The 13,969-nt window shown below is 51.5% G+C and overlaps 1 protein-coding gene across 3 annotated transcripts in view; it reads left to right on the plus strand.

Annotated features, from left to right (window-relative positions):
* Positions 1-13,969, plus strand: part of LOC122367944 (disks large 1 tumor suppressor protein-like) — a 90,247-nt gene that overhangs the window by 37,070 nt on the left and 39,208 nt on the right. For all 3 annotated transcript variants that reach the window (XM_043341509.1, XM_043341501.1, XM_043341517.1), the window contains one exon: positions 3,297-3,445. In XM_043341509.1, coding sequence (XP_043197444.1) covers positions 3,297-3,445 — 149 coding nt within the window. The remainder of the gene's footprint in view (positions 1-3,296; positions 3,446-13,969) is intronic.

Here is a 13,969-nt window from a genome sequence, read left to right on the forward strand (position 1 = left end):
CTGCGAGCGCCACCGCCGGCTGCGGAAGCGCAGCGTGCCGGCCGCGCTGGAGCGGCGCCGCGGCTCCGACGGCCGCTCGTCGAGAAACAGCAGGTCGCGCCAGGACTCTGAGGCGTCCGAGGACGCCGGCGCCGACGACGGGTGGCTGGATCGTCGGGGACGCCGCCCTTCTGACTCCGAGAAGTGGCGTGACTTTGAGCGCTGGAGGGAGTTGTCGGAGGTGTGCACGGCGTCGCGTAACCGCCGTCACCGGCGGAGGGCCTCTGACACCCCGGAGGCGGGCAGTCCTAGCTCGGGTCTGGTGCCGGTCGCCGGCGACGGCAGCAGTCCAGCGGCACGGCGACTGGCCGGAGACGGCGGCGCCCGGGCCGCGCCCCGTCCCGAGCAGCCTCCGCCGGCCCCCCGCGGAGACAGTCCGCTCTGGTGCCAGACCTCCTCGGCGACCTCCACGAACTCCGGCACTGGTGACGACTCCGTGTACGAGCTGAACGCCGCCATCGCCGCCGAGTACAACCGCGTGTTCGCCGGCACGTTCGGGGCGGCGCTCGGTCCCACTCCGCCCTCCGTGTCGCCCCGACCTCAGCAGCAGCAGCGGCTGCGGCGCCGGGAGGCGGGCGGCCGGCGACTGTCGCGCAGTGAGCGTCAAGCCCGCTCCATCTCCGTTCCTTGCCGACCGGCGTCCCGATACCTCCAAGAACACGACTCGCCGGCCGGCTGTTCTCTGCCGGGGTCTGACGGCGACGCTCTGGTACTGGCCAACGGACCGCTGCTGCTGGCAGCCATCGATGACGACCCCCTGTGCACGTGTGAGTGCACCTGTGAGTACGACTCTGTGCCGGAGGCGGGCGGCGTGTGGCCGCCGGCCGTGCTGGCCGCCAGCGAGCTGCACCGTCTGGACCGTCTGAGTCTGTCGGAGCCGGCGGCGGCGCGGCGCGGAGTGGGGCCGCGCCTGCTTCCTCCGGAGCGGAGCGGCCGTGCCCGGCCCCCGGACGTGGTCAGAGGTGAGCCGGCAGACGGCTAGCGGCGCCCTCCGCCCCGCGCGCGCATGGCTCCGTGCCCGCGTCCCGTGGGAGCCGGGCTGTGACGGCCGGTGGCGGACGGGCCGCTCTTTGAGCGCCGCCGACGCCGGGCCACCTGTACCTAAATGGCTCCGCGGCCTTTGTATTCAGTTGATGGTGGGTGACGACTGCTGGCATGCCGGGAGAGCTTGTGGTTCGGAATGGTGATAATGATCTAGTTGGTATGCTATTTATGCAGTTTCATGTGCTCTTTACTGCATCTTTTGTGGGCGGGTCGCTAAGTGTGATGGATTAATGGTCTGTGACAGTGATGCTGTTTATTTGACAATAAATGCACTACAATAGTGACAGCATTTTTGGCCTGGGCATGGGAGGACGGCAATTACGTGTTGTGTATGATAATATTGACGTTTGCCAAAGTTACGGAGAGCGGCGGTCAGGCAAATAGTCGGCGCTGCTCCCGGAGGCACGAGTGTGTTTGTGTTGCCCATTGGATGGTCACATCGGTTGTCTGATGACCTGTACATATGTAGTTACATACATACCAGCGCGGACCAATGATGACCGTATTCATGTAGCCGCTGACGACTACGAAGGAAGCTCCGAGGATGTTTAAATCTTTGGGCGCCAGGATAGGCACCTGGGGCTATGTTTTCCGGTGATCCTGGAAAGGCAAATGATGCCCAGTTCGCAATTATTTTGGACCCAACTCTATGACAGTAAGCCCTACTTATAACTGTAGCTGTCATTTTTATTTTGTTTTAACATTTGTATTCTTGCCTATTAGGCCGGATTTCCTGGTAGTTGATAATTAATCGGCGCTCACCTTCGTATCGCCTTCGTATCCTAAGCCTCGACAATCACTGGGACTTTCTCCAATACCCAGCTGCGACAGGACTCCTGACCGTCCCCTCTCAGATGCGACAATAACTCGGACTTTTTCATCTCTCCATCTGCGGGGCAAAAAATCTGTTCCTGATACCGGCATCGCTCAGCCGGCGGCCGCGGCTGATGACGGTATGAGCCGGACCCCTGCGGTGAGGGCCATCTCGATCACGCAGTCCGTGGCGCGATTGCGGCGAATGCAGCGACGCTCCGCTGGGCTGTTCAAGTTTACCGAACACGTGTGGCGACGAGCGCTGTTTATGACGTTTGTATGTAATATGCTGTAAGCAGAGCTGCTACTGACTAGACGGGAGGAATTTATTGTTATATGTTATAGAAATGTTGAATTTATTCCATTATTTAGAGCGCTGTGGGGATAGTCGGAAACAAGTCAATGCTCAACAGACGGAAAGTGCGCTGTAAAAAACTTCTTACTAATTTGCTAGTCATCCGGCCACTTTTCACTAACAAAATGCGAGTAGACTCTAAGTGTACTCGCATCTTGTTAGTGAAAAGTGGCCGGATAACTAGGAAATTAGTAAAGCATTTGTACAGTGTGGAGAAGTCAGCTATGCTATCCGGTCCACCTAGGGAGACCTATTTTTTCGTTACCCGGAATTACGCAATCGGACGGTAAGGGGCGGAGTCAACGCAACAAGCTCTGCTTAGCGTGGCCTCTGGCTTTTCCAACCTGTCCATTCAAACATTAAGGTAAGCCAAAATTATTTTAAAAACGTGCAGGTGTAGCCAAATGATGCAGGAATATTCATTAACTTCGATATTTAAGACATTCTTAAGTGATTGATATTGGGACTGAGATGTATGATAAAACCGTTGGTGACAGCTCCATGGGTCTCTTAGTTGCCACCATTCTACACAACTGTCCCCCATTCCAACCTGCTAGCTGCCCACGGAGACTGCCGCATCCAGCTGCCTGACCGAGGCCGGGCCTGTCGTCAAGGCGCCGACGTACGGGGATAATTACCGGGGAAGGGGAGGGGCCGCGCCGACTGCGCCTCGAAATAGACGGGAAATGGGCTCGGACTGGCGGTTAGGAATTGATTGGAGCACAATAACAACAAACGTAGGAACGGGGTAGAGACGGCCGGCATTCGGTAGGGCATTTTTCTTTACATGAGCGAAATGGGACGAATTTATGGCTCAGCATTTGTTCTTCTATCGCTTCTTATATTCATTTTTCCAAACATCTTACCAGAGATGCCGGTTTTTCACATCACCTCGGGCCTCTCACATCGTTCTGATTTTAAATACGGCACATCTTTGTCCTCACATCTCACTTCTCAGACAACCTTTCAGCTCGTTCTCACCTTCCCACACCTCATCCTGTGACCTCTGGACGTCTCACCGTTGTCTGACGCCGGTTTTTTACAGACATCCAGGAGTACTACGAGCTGACGCTGGTGGACGGAGCCGGGTCGGCGGTGACTGAGACGACACCGGCCAGCCGCAGATGGGGCGACGGCAGCGGCGGCGAGCCGATCCCAGTGAGACACGGGCGCTCACCGCTCCTGGCCGGACAGGTGGGTCGCTCGGCAGTCGCCGGACACCTGAGTGTAGAGGTTACCTAAAGGGACGGTTATTTCCCCCATCAAACGGGTAGGTCGCTCGACAGTCGCCGGACGCATGCGTGCTGAGTGTAGAGGTCACCCCAACGTACCAGTGGACCTAGAACACTGGACAGTTGGTTCTTTATCACATGGTAGTGCCACTCCACTGCCTGCCAACGGGAAAGTAGTTCGCTGCTGCTCTCTAACGTGCATACCTTCGTGTTTTTGCACTGCGCCGCCCTTTTTGGCTGATGCCTGATGGCTGAGCTGACGACAGTGGCAATGCGATATCGGGCTGCCACCAGCAGTCAACGGGTTGAGTTTGAAGTATCCATCAAAGCTGAGACATCACTCATAGGGTGACGTTCTGCTCTGGTCTACGATCTGGCACCACTGACCGGAGTGCGCGCCTACTGCCACCTACCGGCGATGTTCCGCAATTATAGTGGCCTGTTTCGCCGCTTGTAGGGTTCAGTACGCTGGGCGCTGGATCGGTGTCTGCCCAGTCTGCCTCTGCTGGTTTTAGATTAGGCATTTTCTTTTCCGTCACTTTTCGGCGATTTATTATATGCCCATACCGCCATGCTGGGTGATTTCAGTATTAACTATTGATTTCATTTCTAACGGCGCTCTTTTTGTTTTGAAATTTTAAATTTCCTAGTTTACCTATCATGTAGTTGTAACATTTTAACGTTACAGATTTAAATGATATACTCCAGGTGTAGGTACACAAATTTAATTACACTACTTGTAGTGCTGTGTTTTTCTGACATCGGCTTAGGTGGCCTTTTCCGTTTTTCGTCTTCGGAACTGAACTCGTCAGGCGGCAGCTCCCTGTTGATAAAGCTGTGTCAGTGGCAGCTGGCAGTTCCTACTAGTAGTTCATAGAGCTGTCTGTCAGTGGCAGTTCCTAGTTCATAGAGCTGTCTGTCAAAGGTAGTTCCTAGTTCATAAAATTGTCTTCAACAACTTATATAGTTGTTGTGTTATATAGTTGTCTTCAACAACTATATGAGAGCTGTATGCTCAAATAGTTCAAAGAGCTGCCTGCCAATGACAGCTCTCTGTTCACAGAGCTGTCTGTCAGTGGCAGCTCCGTGCATTATGACTGTCTGTCAAATGTAAGCTGTCACAGACAACTCGCAGTTCGTAGAAAAGTCTGTTCACCGCCTACGACGGAGTTGTCTGTTGGCCTGACCCCGTTCGATGACAGTTCCCAATCTGCCGAACAATCCTAATCGGTGACATTTCGCAAAGTTCGATTCGTCACGCAGGACGATCGGCTGTCCCTGACAGTTGACACCCTGGCCTGGCGTCAGTGGGCGACCATAATCACTGTCACAGAGCAGACAGGTAGTTTGCTTGGCAGGCACCTAAGTAGTTAGGGGCCGCCCAGTCAGGTCCGGGAGTACCGGCAGCCACCAGAAGGTCGTCCTCTTTTGTCCCACCTATGGTCCAACTAACCCAATTTAAAATATCGCACTGTTTTATGTAATTCGCGAACGAGCTTGTGTTAGTAAAATTTTTGGTCAGGCTTTTCGTATTAGGAGGCCAGGAGTAGAGAAAAATGGCGCAGTGGTCTAAGAAGAGGCGAGAAAGTGACGGGGATTCCAAACGGGGCATTTCTATTTGCAAACTGAAAATGAAATTTATAATTTCAAACACCAGCCCATGAGAAGGATGTAGGGGGGGGGGGGAGGACAGGGGAGTGTGTTTTCCTGATTTTTAAAGTGGGAAAAAGAAATCAACTTATTGAGAACATGAATTTTTGTTAACCCGCGCCCCACTGGGGGGGGGGGGGGCTATTTATAGCCCCACCTCCCGTTTTTCTGCAATAACTTCCAAACCGCTTGACGTATCGACGCCAAACTTTCAGTACCTTCGGCTGCATCAATTTGACACCTTGTGTCAAAATTTGAATTTCGTACCTACCATAGGTCGGCCGGAAATGACGTCAGAGTGACGTCATGTTCGGCCGATTTCGACGCAAAACATTGAACCACGGTAATCGCTCCCAAGAGCTCAGTTTTTAAGCTAGATCCAATTTCTTTGCATGAGAGGGCTCAGAATAGACTGCGCTATCAAACTGCTATCTCGGATTTTCGAAATTTTTGAAAATTTCGAAAATTTTATATAATAAAATTCAAAATTTATATTTTTACATTTTTTTCAATTTCTTTTTTGACTTTTCGAAAAAAAACCCGGAATATATGTGATAGAACGCATTATAATGACTAACTCTAGCAAGTTTTAGCTAAATATCTTCAAAAATGGCCAAGTTATACGCATTATTGCAAAAAATTAACAATTATTAATTTTTCAAATGAATTTTTCAGCACGAATTTGACATCGTACGCCAATATAAATAGCACCATCGTGTTCCTGAGCTCAAACTGCATCTAATAGACACCTTTTTTGTTGAAAAATTATAACTTCAAAATTTGACCTTTTTTGACCTGAAAGTGACCTGACCTAAGCTAAATTTGACTCAAAATGACCTCGAATGACACAGACGACATCAAATTCGAAATGTTTGGCCTAAATGGACCATAAAACATGTGTCACGTGACCGACGGATGATATAATATTTTCGTGACCTGTGATGACCTGACCTTGACCTGAAAATCAAAGTACAAGTTTGGTACCGTCAGAGTATCTAGAGCATCTGTTCACGAGTGTGTGAACCAAAAATGAGCCTGATTTGACTTGTAAGACGGCGGCCAGAGCCCAAAACGTGAAGAAGCCAAAATGCTAATAATTTTTACTTTGACCTGACCTGTGGCGTCATCGGTGACCTCGAGGTCAATGAAATTAGGTTTCGCTCGACAGTTTTTCCGGGGCTATCAGACGCCGTTTGAATTTTGACGATCGGCCCAGTAGTTTCGGAGTTAGGAGGGGGGGGGGCTATGAATAGCCCCCCCCCCAGTAGGGCGTGTTATACGCAGACCCCAGTGGGGCGCGGGTTAAGTGCTTTTAGGATTTCCTGCCGCATTCACGCAGTCTATATCCGGGCTATATCAATAAAAATTGGCTCGATTGCCGATCGCCCCACTGCAACCAAAATGTAAATGTATCTAATTAGCTGCACCTGTCTGCTTTATGACAGGGCACAGCGCAATACGAATGGGTGGTAAATGTCAGAGAAGAATGGCGTAGATCCGATGCGTTCAGCCGCGGCGTCACTACTGACGGGCGGTGGATCAGCCGACCGCTCCTGTCCGACCCAATCACTGCCGCTGACCGCAGCTGAATGTCGCCGCCGCTCATCACGGAACAGGCGACTCGTCAGCCATGGCCCCTACGCTGACGGCCCACCCACCAGTGACATTTCTGCGTGCTGCATGACGCCTATATGAAGCTCGGTTTGATGCGGCGGTTATCAGAGGTGGACGGCGACCGGCGCCAGCTGCTGTCCAGTGTCCCACCATGGCGCGCCTGCCGCTGCTCGTGCTGCTCGCCTGCTGGGCCGGCCTGCTGACCGGCTCACGCGGTTGTCAGCTGGAGCACGTAGATCAGCTCAAACCCTGCGCGCAGAAGGTTCTCAACCAGTATCGGCCATACCTGAGGGCTCGCTTCGACCCGCTGCGGCTCCCTGACCAGTCTGGCGGCAACAGAAAACTGCGATACTGGCTGTGGAACATTCGTGTTCTGGGTGCCTCAGAAATCCAGATCAGGCAATTGAAAGTCCTCCCTATTGGCAAGAACAAGGTGTTCATCATCATATCCGTATATTGGCCACACCTGAGAGCAGAGATGAACGGCAAGGGCAAGGCGTGCAAGAAGGTTCTCTTCAAGAGGCGATGTGCCACGGCGCGAGCCCGGCCGCGCATCAGCGTACGTGACGCGAGCGCCACCCTGACCACCGTTTGGTCGGTAGCTGCAAAAAAAGACAGGTTCTTCATTGTGCCCTCCCGCACCAAAGTCGCTATTCGTCTGGGCAAAATTCACGTCAATCCGAAGTTCAAAGGCTTCATCGGCTTCCTTTCGCGGATTCTCGGTGGCCTCGGTAAGCGAATTTTCAGCAGGGAGGTACGCAAATGGTGGAGAAAAAGCAGACCGAGCATCGAGGCTAAGCTGTCAAGGAATGTTGAGGAGCTTATTAACAAACATTTCGGCCCGAGTCTTTCGAAGGTGTTGCGAGGAAAGGTTCCTCCGGTGGTGGTTCGTCCGCCTCGTCCTCCCCCGAAGACGAGGAGACCTTCTCCGATCCCCATAAGGGACCCGTGCCTGAAGCGGTCGAGGCACAGACCCGGGCTGGGACTGGGAGGAAGAACAGCCCCGATTGCGACGATATGCTAACCAGTTTACCGGCAGGTGCTGCTGTGCTGTGGCTGTAAGTTACATGGCTCGCTGCTCGCTGTGTAGACTGTTTGTGGTTCTTTGTCTGTTTGACATCCGAACACCAGCAGTCGTGACAATAAATGCGGTCTACGTGGTAAACAAGGCTCGCACCCAGTATACTAGCTTAGAATCGTGTGTTGCTTTTTCATAGATAACATTCAGATCGTGGCTCTTTCATAGACGAAATCATTTTTAATATCCTGAACTTTCTAAACCCGCGACCTGTTGCGAAGGGGAAGGAGTTTCACATCCCATTACGTGTTTTCGCAAATATCTGAGAACGGTGTTGTTTTTCATATATTTTTTTCTACTTTCAGGAATTGATGAATGGTGAGGGCAACAGTAGGGGAGGATTGGGAAAGATGCCCAGGGGGTTTGGAATGTCATGGATGACTCGAAAATGACGACAGGAAAGCAAAAACATGGATTTTCAACGGACGCTGACATCATTTTTCTCCACAAAATGTCTTACTTTCGTGTTTCAAATATGATAACTTTTTTGTTATTAATCATTTTCCTGAAGTAGTGCAAGGGGGCACCTTACCCTAGAGGGTGGGGAAGACTCCCCCTCACGTTGGGTAAGATGCCCCTCCGGCCTCCGCACTTTAAGTGACATAAACGGGCAAGTGAATTGCCTGAACGAACCAGCTCCCTTCGAGCCTGCGGTAGACACTTCAACGCCATCGTAAGGGCCCTCAAAAGTCGTCGTCAAAAGTCTTCAGAGGTCATTGCGAGGACTATAAAGTCCAGCGCGGCCAAACAAGCCTCCGTGGTGGCGATCGAAGACGGTTTTGGGGCCCTTATAGGTCTTCATGAGACTTGAGGGACCTCAAGACCATCGTGGGGACTTCAGATGCCAGCGCGGCCCGTGGAGCCAGCGTGGGAGCCCTCAAATGACGTTATGAGTGGCCTCAGAGCCAATTATGGGGTCCACAGAGACCGCCGTGAGGGCTCTCAGAGTCAGATACCGCCCAAAAAGTCGGTGTAGGGGCCGAGACACCGGCATGGGGAGCACCTGATCGTATTGGACTCTCAATAGTCCCATATCGGCTTTTGTCTCTCATCACAAGTTTGTACTAAATGTTTGTACTAAATGATTCGACGAGTTCCTTGAAGGGACACGCTTGTGAATCTCTCGCGACAATAGCAATGAAATGTTAAGTTAACCCTCTTTGATATTTTCAATGTTTTGACACGAAACTATTTTTTTGAAAGCACCCAGTGTAAAACATGCAACCACCAGCCAACCGTTGCCAAACTGAGTTTGGCATTTTTTTTTTAGTGCAGTAAACAAGGAAGGCTTCCGCTTTACGCTATGAAAATTAATTTCCAGGCTTGATTCTTTGTTCCGCCGTTAGAGGGGGTGGGACATCTTTCCCACCCTGGGCATCTTTCCCCACTATCCCCTACATGTATACAAAATATACCATATATCTGGAAATTATGATATCGGTGACCTAAGGTCTGTCGAAGTCAGAAGTGGTGCGACCTCTCCATTATGAGTCAATGGGAGCGAAATGCACTTCGTTTGGAAGAACGTCATACTTATCCGACTCAAATAGTTAGCTGGTTACAAGTAAACGCAAATTATTGAACGAATGCTCTCGTGACACTTCTTTATTCCGTTGAGGCCATTTCAGGGCGAAAAATCCAACTGCGTTTCGCAAATAACTTTTATTAGAAGCATTCTAGAGCTCTGAAAACCCATTCGATGTGTTCAGCTGGACGATGCGGATTGACTTAAATGCGGCAAGACCTTTTCCGTTCAGATTATGGCCTTGATCTGAAGTCAAATTTTAGAGTTGACATTTCAAGGTCAAATTATTGTTCATTCGACGCTCCTCGACGGGAAGAACACGACAGACACGATGTCGGCAAAAGAGAGTTCGTGCTAATTTTGAGTGAAAAGTTATTGCAGGAAAACCGTTTCGCAAAAGAAAACTATATTTTGGTAGGTTTTACCCTCTGCAGGCTAAATCGTTGATTCTTGGTCATATATGAGAGATTGACTCAGTAAGTATTGCTAAAATGGTTGTTGTTTATTGATTTATTTTGTTTTTATGTGTTAGGTAAGGCTCTTTGGGCCTTACGAGACCATTTTAGCGCCAGCAGGATGATTAAAATCACAGGGGAGCACTGCCGCTTCAACCCTATTGGCCGTAGTGTCTAACGGTGGCGGCCATATTGCGCAGACCAGGAACCGGCTGCCGCCTGTGTTGAGGAATAGGGAATTCGGGTTCTCGATTTACGTTTGCGGCCGCCGTATCCGTTACGATCAAGTTACGTAGATACAGAGCCCGGCATCTTACGCAGAATTGAGTGGGGAACACGATCGTATCTTCAGAATTCCTCAAATTTAGTCGCCGGACCTCCATTTGCCCCGGCCGAGGGGGTTGATTGAACCCACCTCGCAAATGCGCCGCTAATTTAACTAGAATTAAGCGGTTAAGTGGTCGTATGCGGCAAAGTATAATGCAGAGTGACTGGTAGGAACCCGCTTTAAAGGTCTCAGGTCAACCGGTGACCTCTGAGGTCAGGTCAAGTGATCTAAGGCACGGGTACGGTTTTTGGTAAATAACTTCGCTAAAAATGGCCGTAGAGCCGCGATTTTGGCATCATCGTGTTCAGCTAGCTCAGGCGCATCGAGTGATATACTTTTTGTTCGGTTCAGGTCAACTTAGGGTGTTGACTTCAGGTCAAGGTCAGGTCAGCACCCCCAGGTCATTAAGTTGGTCGAAAGAGGTCATGTCGCATATCATTCGATTCGGCAGGTCTTCCTGAGTCCATTGGTGGCTTTCCCGACTCGCTAGCTCAATTTGATCGGGAGTTATTGAAGAAAAAATTGTGACCCTTGTGACGTCATAAATGACGTCACGCAAGGGCAACAATGCAAATATGAAGCATAGCACCTTGCAAAGAGTTCATGAAATCATGATTCTATATGCTTAAGATAGTTTCAGATCATTTTCGGCGCCAAAATAGCATTTTTCATATTTCCCCATTGACTTATCAGGGTTTAACGTATTAGTTCCTTGTATCTGAGGATATTTTAGGATTTCATCTTGTTCTCCACTCAATTCTGCGTAAGATGCCGGGTTCCGTGTCCACATAGCTTGAACGTAACGGATGCAGCGACCGCAAACGTAAATCGAGGTCCCGAATTCCCTATTCCCCAACACAGGCGGCGGCCGCTTCCTGGTCTGCGCAACATGGCGGCACCGTTGGACACCATCTGGCGGCCGATGCGCATTCCACATTTTAGAGTTCAGTGATTAAAATGGAGGGATGGGAGAAGCATTGGTGTGGGCTGGGCGAGCACCCTTGTGAGTCGTCTGGGCCGAGCCCATTGTGACACTGGACAGGCCACCCAGCCCTTTAACAACTCACTGCATTCGGCTACGGTTTTGCACCTATGGGAACTACCTGCATGGGATAAAGCTGCCGGCGTCTAGCCCGGAACTGGGGACAGGTGTTAAAAAAATTGGTCCGAAACTTTTAAGTTCACAAGGACAGAACCACGCTAAGCGGAGCTTGTTGCGTTGGCCCTATCATCTACCTTCCGGTCGCGCAATTCCGGTGCTATGGCACAATTTAGTCCAAAGTTTAACTTACGCACAAAGCCGCGCACGGCCGGTCCCCTCACTGACTTCGACTGACTACGGCCTGCCACCAACCGCAACCATATCGCGTATCTGGCAGCAGGCCCAAAAACATCGAGCGTCGTCGCGCTTCGAACCCGGACTGTCATAACCGGGAACGCGTGCTCTCACCACGCGGAGTCCAACGCTCTAACCGACAGAGCAACGGGACCGGTAGGTTGAGGATGGTTGAGGGATCGGCTGAGGCAAGGAGGAGAATGATTTGACTCATGTCTGGAGGGTGGAAACTATGTTAAACGATTTTGGTGGTGCTGCAGCTCTAATCATATTTGAGCTGTGCGACGGTTTATCGAACTTATCGAAATAAGCGAACTTTTACTAATACCGGCCTTGCTAATACCTACCTTTAATGACCTTTAGTGAAATGACCGGACCTGACCCCAAAGGTTGAAACTTTTTATGAGGTGAGGTCACTTCAAGTGACCCGGTGACCTGACCTTGAATGACCTTTGTCTGAAATTTTTACAACATGTGTACGTGTAGAGTTGCTTTATGATAAGGTGTGTTAAAAACGGCTGCGCTCCGTAGTCCGTGCCGCCTTTTTTGAGATATTCGCGAAAAACCACAGGTAGGGGGTGTTCAACCCTCCCCCCCCCAGCCTACCTGAATCATCCGAGCCTATGAGTTGACCCATCGTGTCATGTCTGTTTGCCCAGCCGGGGGCACCTCAGGGTGGCGTGGGTGCAGCCCGCGCTGTGGTGTTGCACCAGTCGTAGTCGGGGTCGGGCGGCTGTCAGAGGGACGAGTGCCACCTCTCTGTCCGACCATGTTGTGCTCGCCGCCACTGCTGCTGCTGCTGATGATGATGACGCTGCTGGTGGTGACCGGCTCGGACCGCGGCACCGACTGCCGTCTGGACCGTCCGGACCAGCTGCGCGCCTGTGTGCAGGAAGCGCTGGACCGCTTCAGGCCGCGGCTGGCCGCCCGGTTTGACCCATTGCGGCTCCCGGACCAGTCGGGCAGCGGCGCCGACCACCACTGGTGGCTCACCAACATCCGCGTGGAGGGCGCCTCGGGCATCCAGGTACGGCGGGCCGAGGTCCGGCCGACCAGCGGCAACAAACTGCTCATCCTGCTGAGCGTGTTCTGGCCGCGCGTCGGCGCTAAGATGAACGCCAAGGCCAGAGTGTGCAGGAGGGTGTTTGTGTTCTACCCGTGCCTGACCGTGGAGGCTCGGCCGGAGATTGTGCTGGTGGCCGCCAGCGCCACTCTGTCGACCACTTGGCGAGCCTCAGTCACCGCCGGGCAGCTGACCATCGTCCCATCCGACACGAAACTCAGCATCCGAATGGACAGAATCAGCGTCAAACCGCGGTTCAAGGGCCTTGCCGGGTTCGTGTACGGTTTACTGGGGAATATAGCGAGGGACTTTGTCAACAAGAAAGTTCGTGAGGAATGGCAGAAACAGCGGCCAAATGTCGAAAGGCGTCTGGCAAAGAACATTGAAGAGGTGATCAATAAGCACGTGGGTCCGGCCCTCTCGCGGGTGCTGAAAGGTCAAGTCCCGCTCTGATGACCGGTGGGGCAGTCCAGCCACTTATGCTGATGTCCAGATCCAATTTGGAACTGAAGCCGCTCAACCAACCGTCCGAGCTTCAGAGTTGTCTGCCTAACTCGCCTTTAGGCTGATCTTCTCGGCATAAGCCAACCTTCAGTCTTCACCGTGGTGTGAATGATCGCAGATTGGCAGCTTCCGAGTGCCACAGTCAGGTGCTGCTGTTGGTAGTTGAATGCTGTGCTGTGGACCTTATTTGAGCGCGTATGCTGCTGCCGCTGCTCAAACTGTCATATCATCGTCATTTTATAAAGTTGGCGCTGTATAATCGTGGGTTGGGAAAAGGGACATTGCGTTGCCACTTGCCAGGCATTATAATCGTGGACATTGTTTCGTGTTTCGAACCGATGATTGGTTGGGGATATATCGTTTTTGGTTTATACGTTTTAACTGTGATTTCTGTGTTGTTTGTTGTGTGATATTTTCGAAATATGATAATGTACTCGTATTTACTAGTTGTCTTCTTCGGTATTCCGGAAACAGCAAACCATGTAACAGCAAAACAATTGCCTCATTCGAGCAATCGAGCTACAGGTCTACTTACCTGATCACTTAAAAACTTTTTAACTACTAATATGTGTCCATAAAATATCAGTTCCTGCGGATGCTGAAATGTTATGGATCGACACGGCCCAATACTGGACCATGCATTTCACTCAACTCGCCATTCATACGTGCATTGCTCCGTATATATGTGCGAGTCACCGAGTGTATAGTTTGTGCTCACGGGATATGTAATAGCTAGTTTGCGGCGCAGTCGAGGTTGATTCATGGGCTGCACCATGACGTCGTGGCGGTGACAGGGGCGCCGTTCTATGCCTGATGCGACGCTGACACGCCCGTGAAAAGGTCACCTCACCAACCGACAGGGGCAGCCGCCGCCGCCGGCACGTGCCTACAAACTCTAACTGAGCAGCTTCGTCGGTCTTACTAGTAGTCGGT

This window comes from Amphibalanus amphitrite, unplaced genomic scaffold, assembly GCF_019059575.1.
Source record: "Amphibalanus amphitrite isolate SeventyFive unplaced genomic scaffold, NRLGWU_Aamphi_draft 000031F_arrow, whole genome shotgun sequence".
Taxonomy (NCBI): Eukaryota; Metazoa; Arthropoda; class Thecostraca; order Balanomorpha; family Balanidae; genus Amphibalanus; species Amphibalanus amphitrite.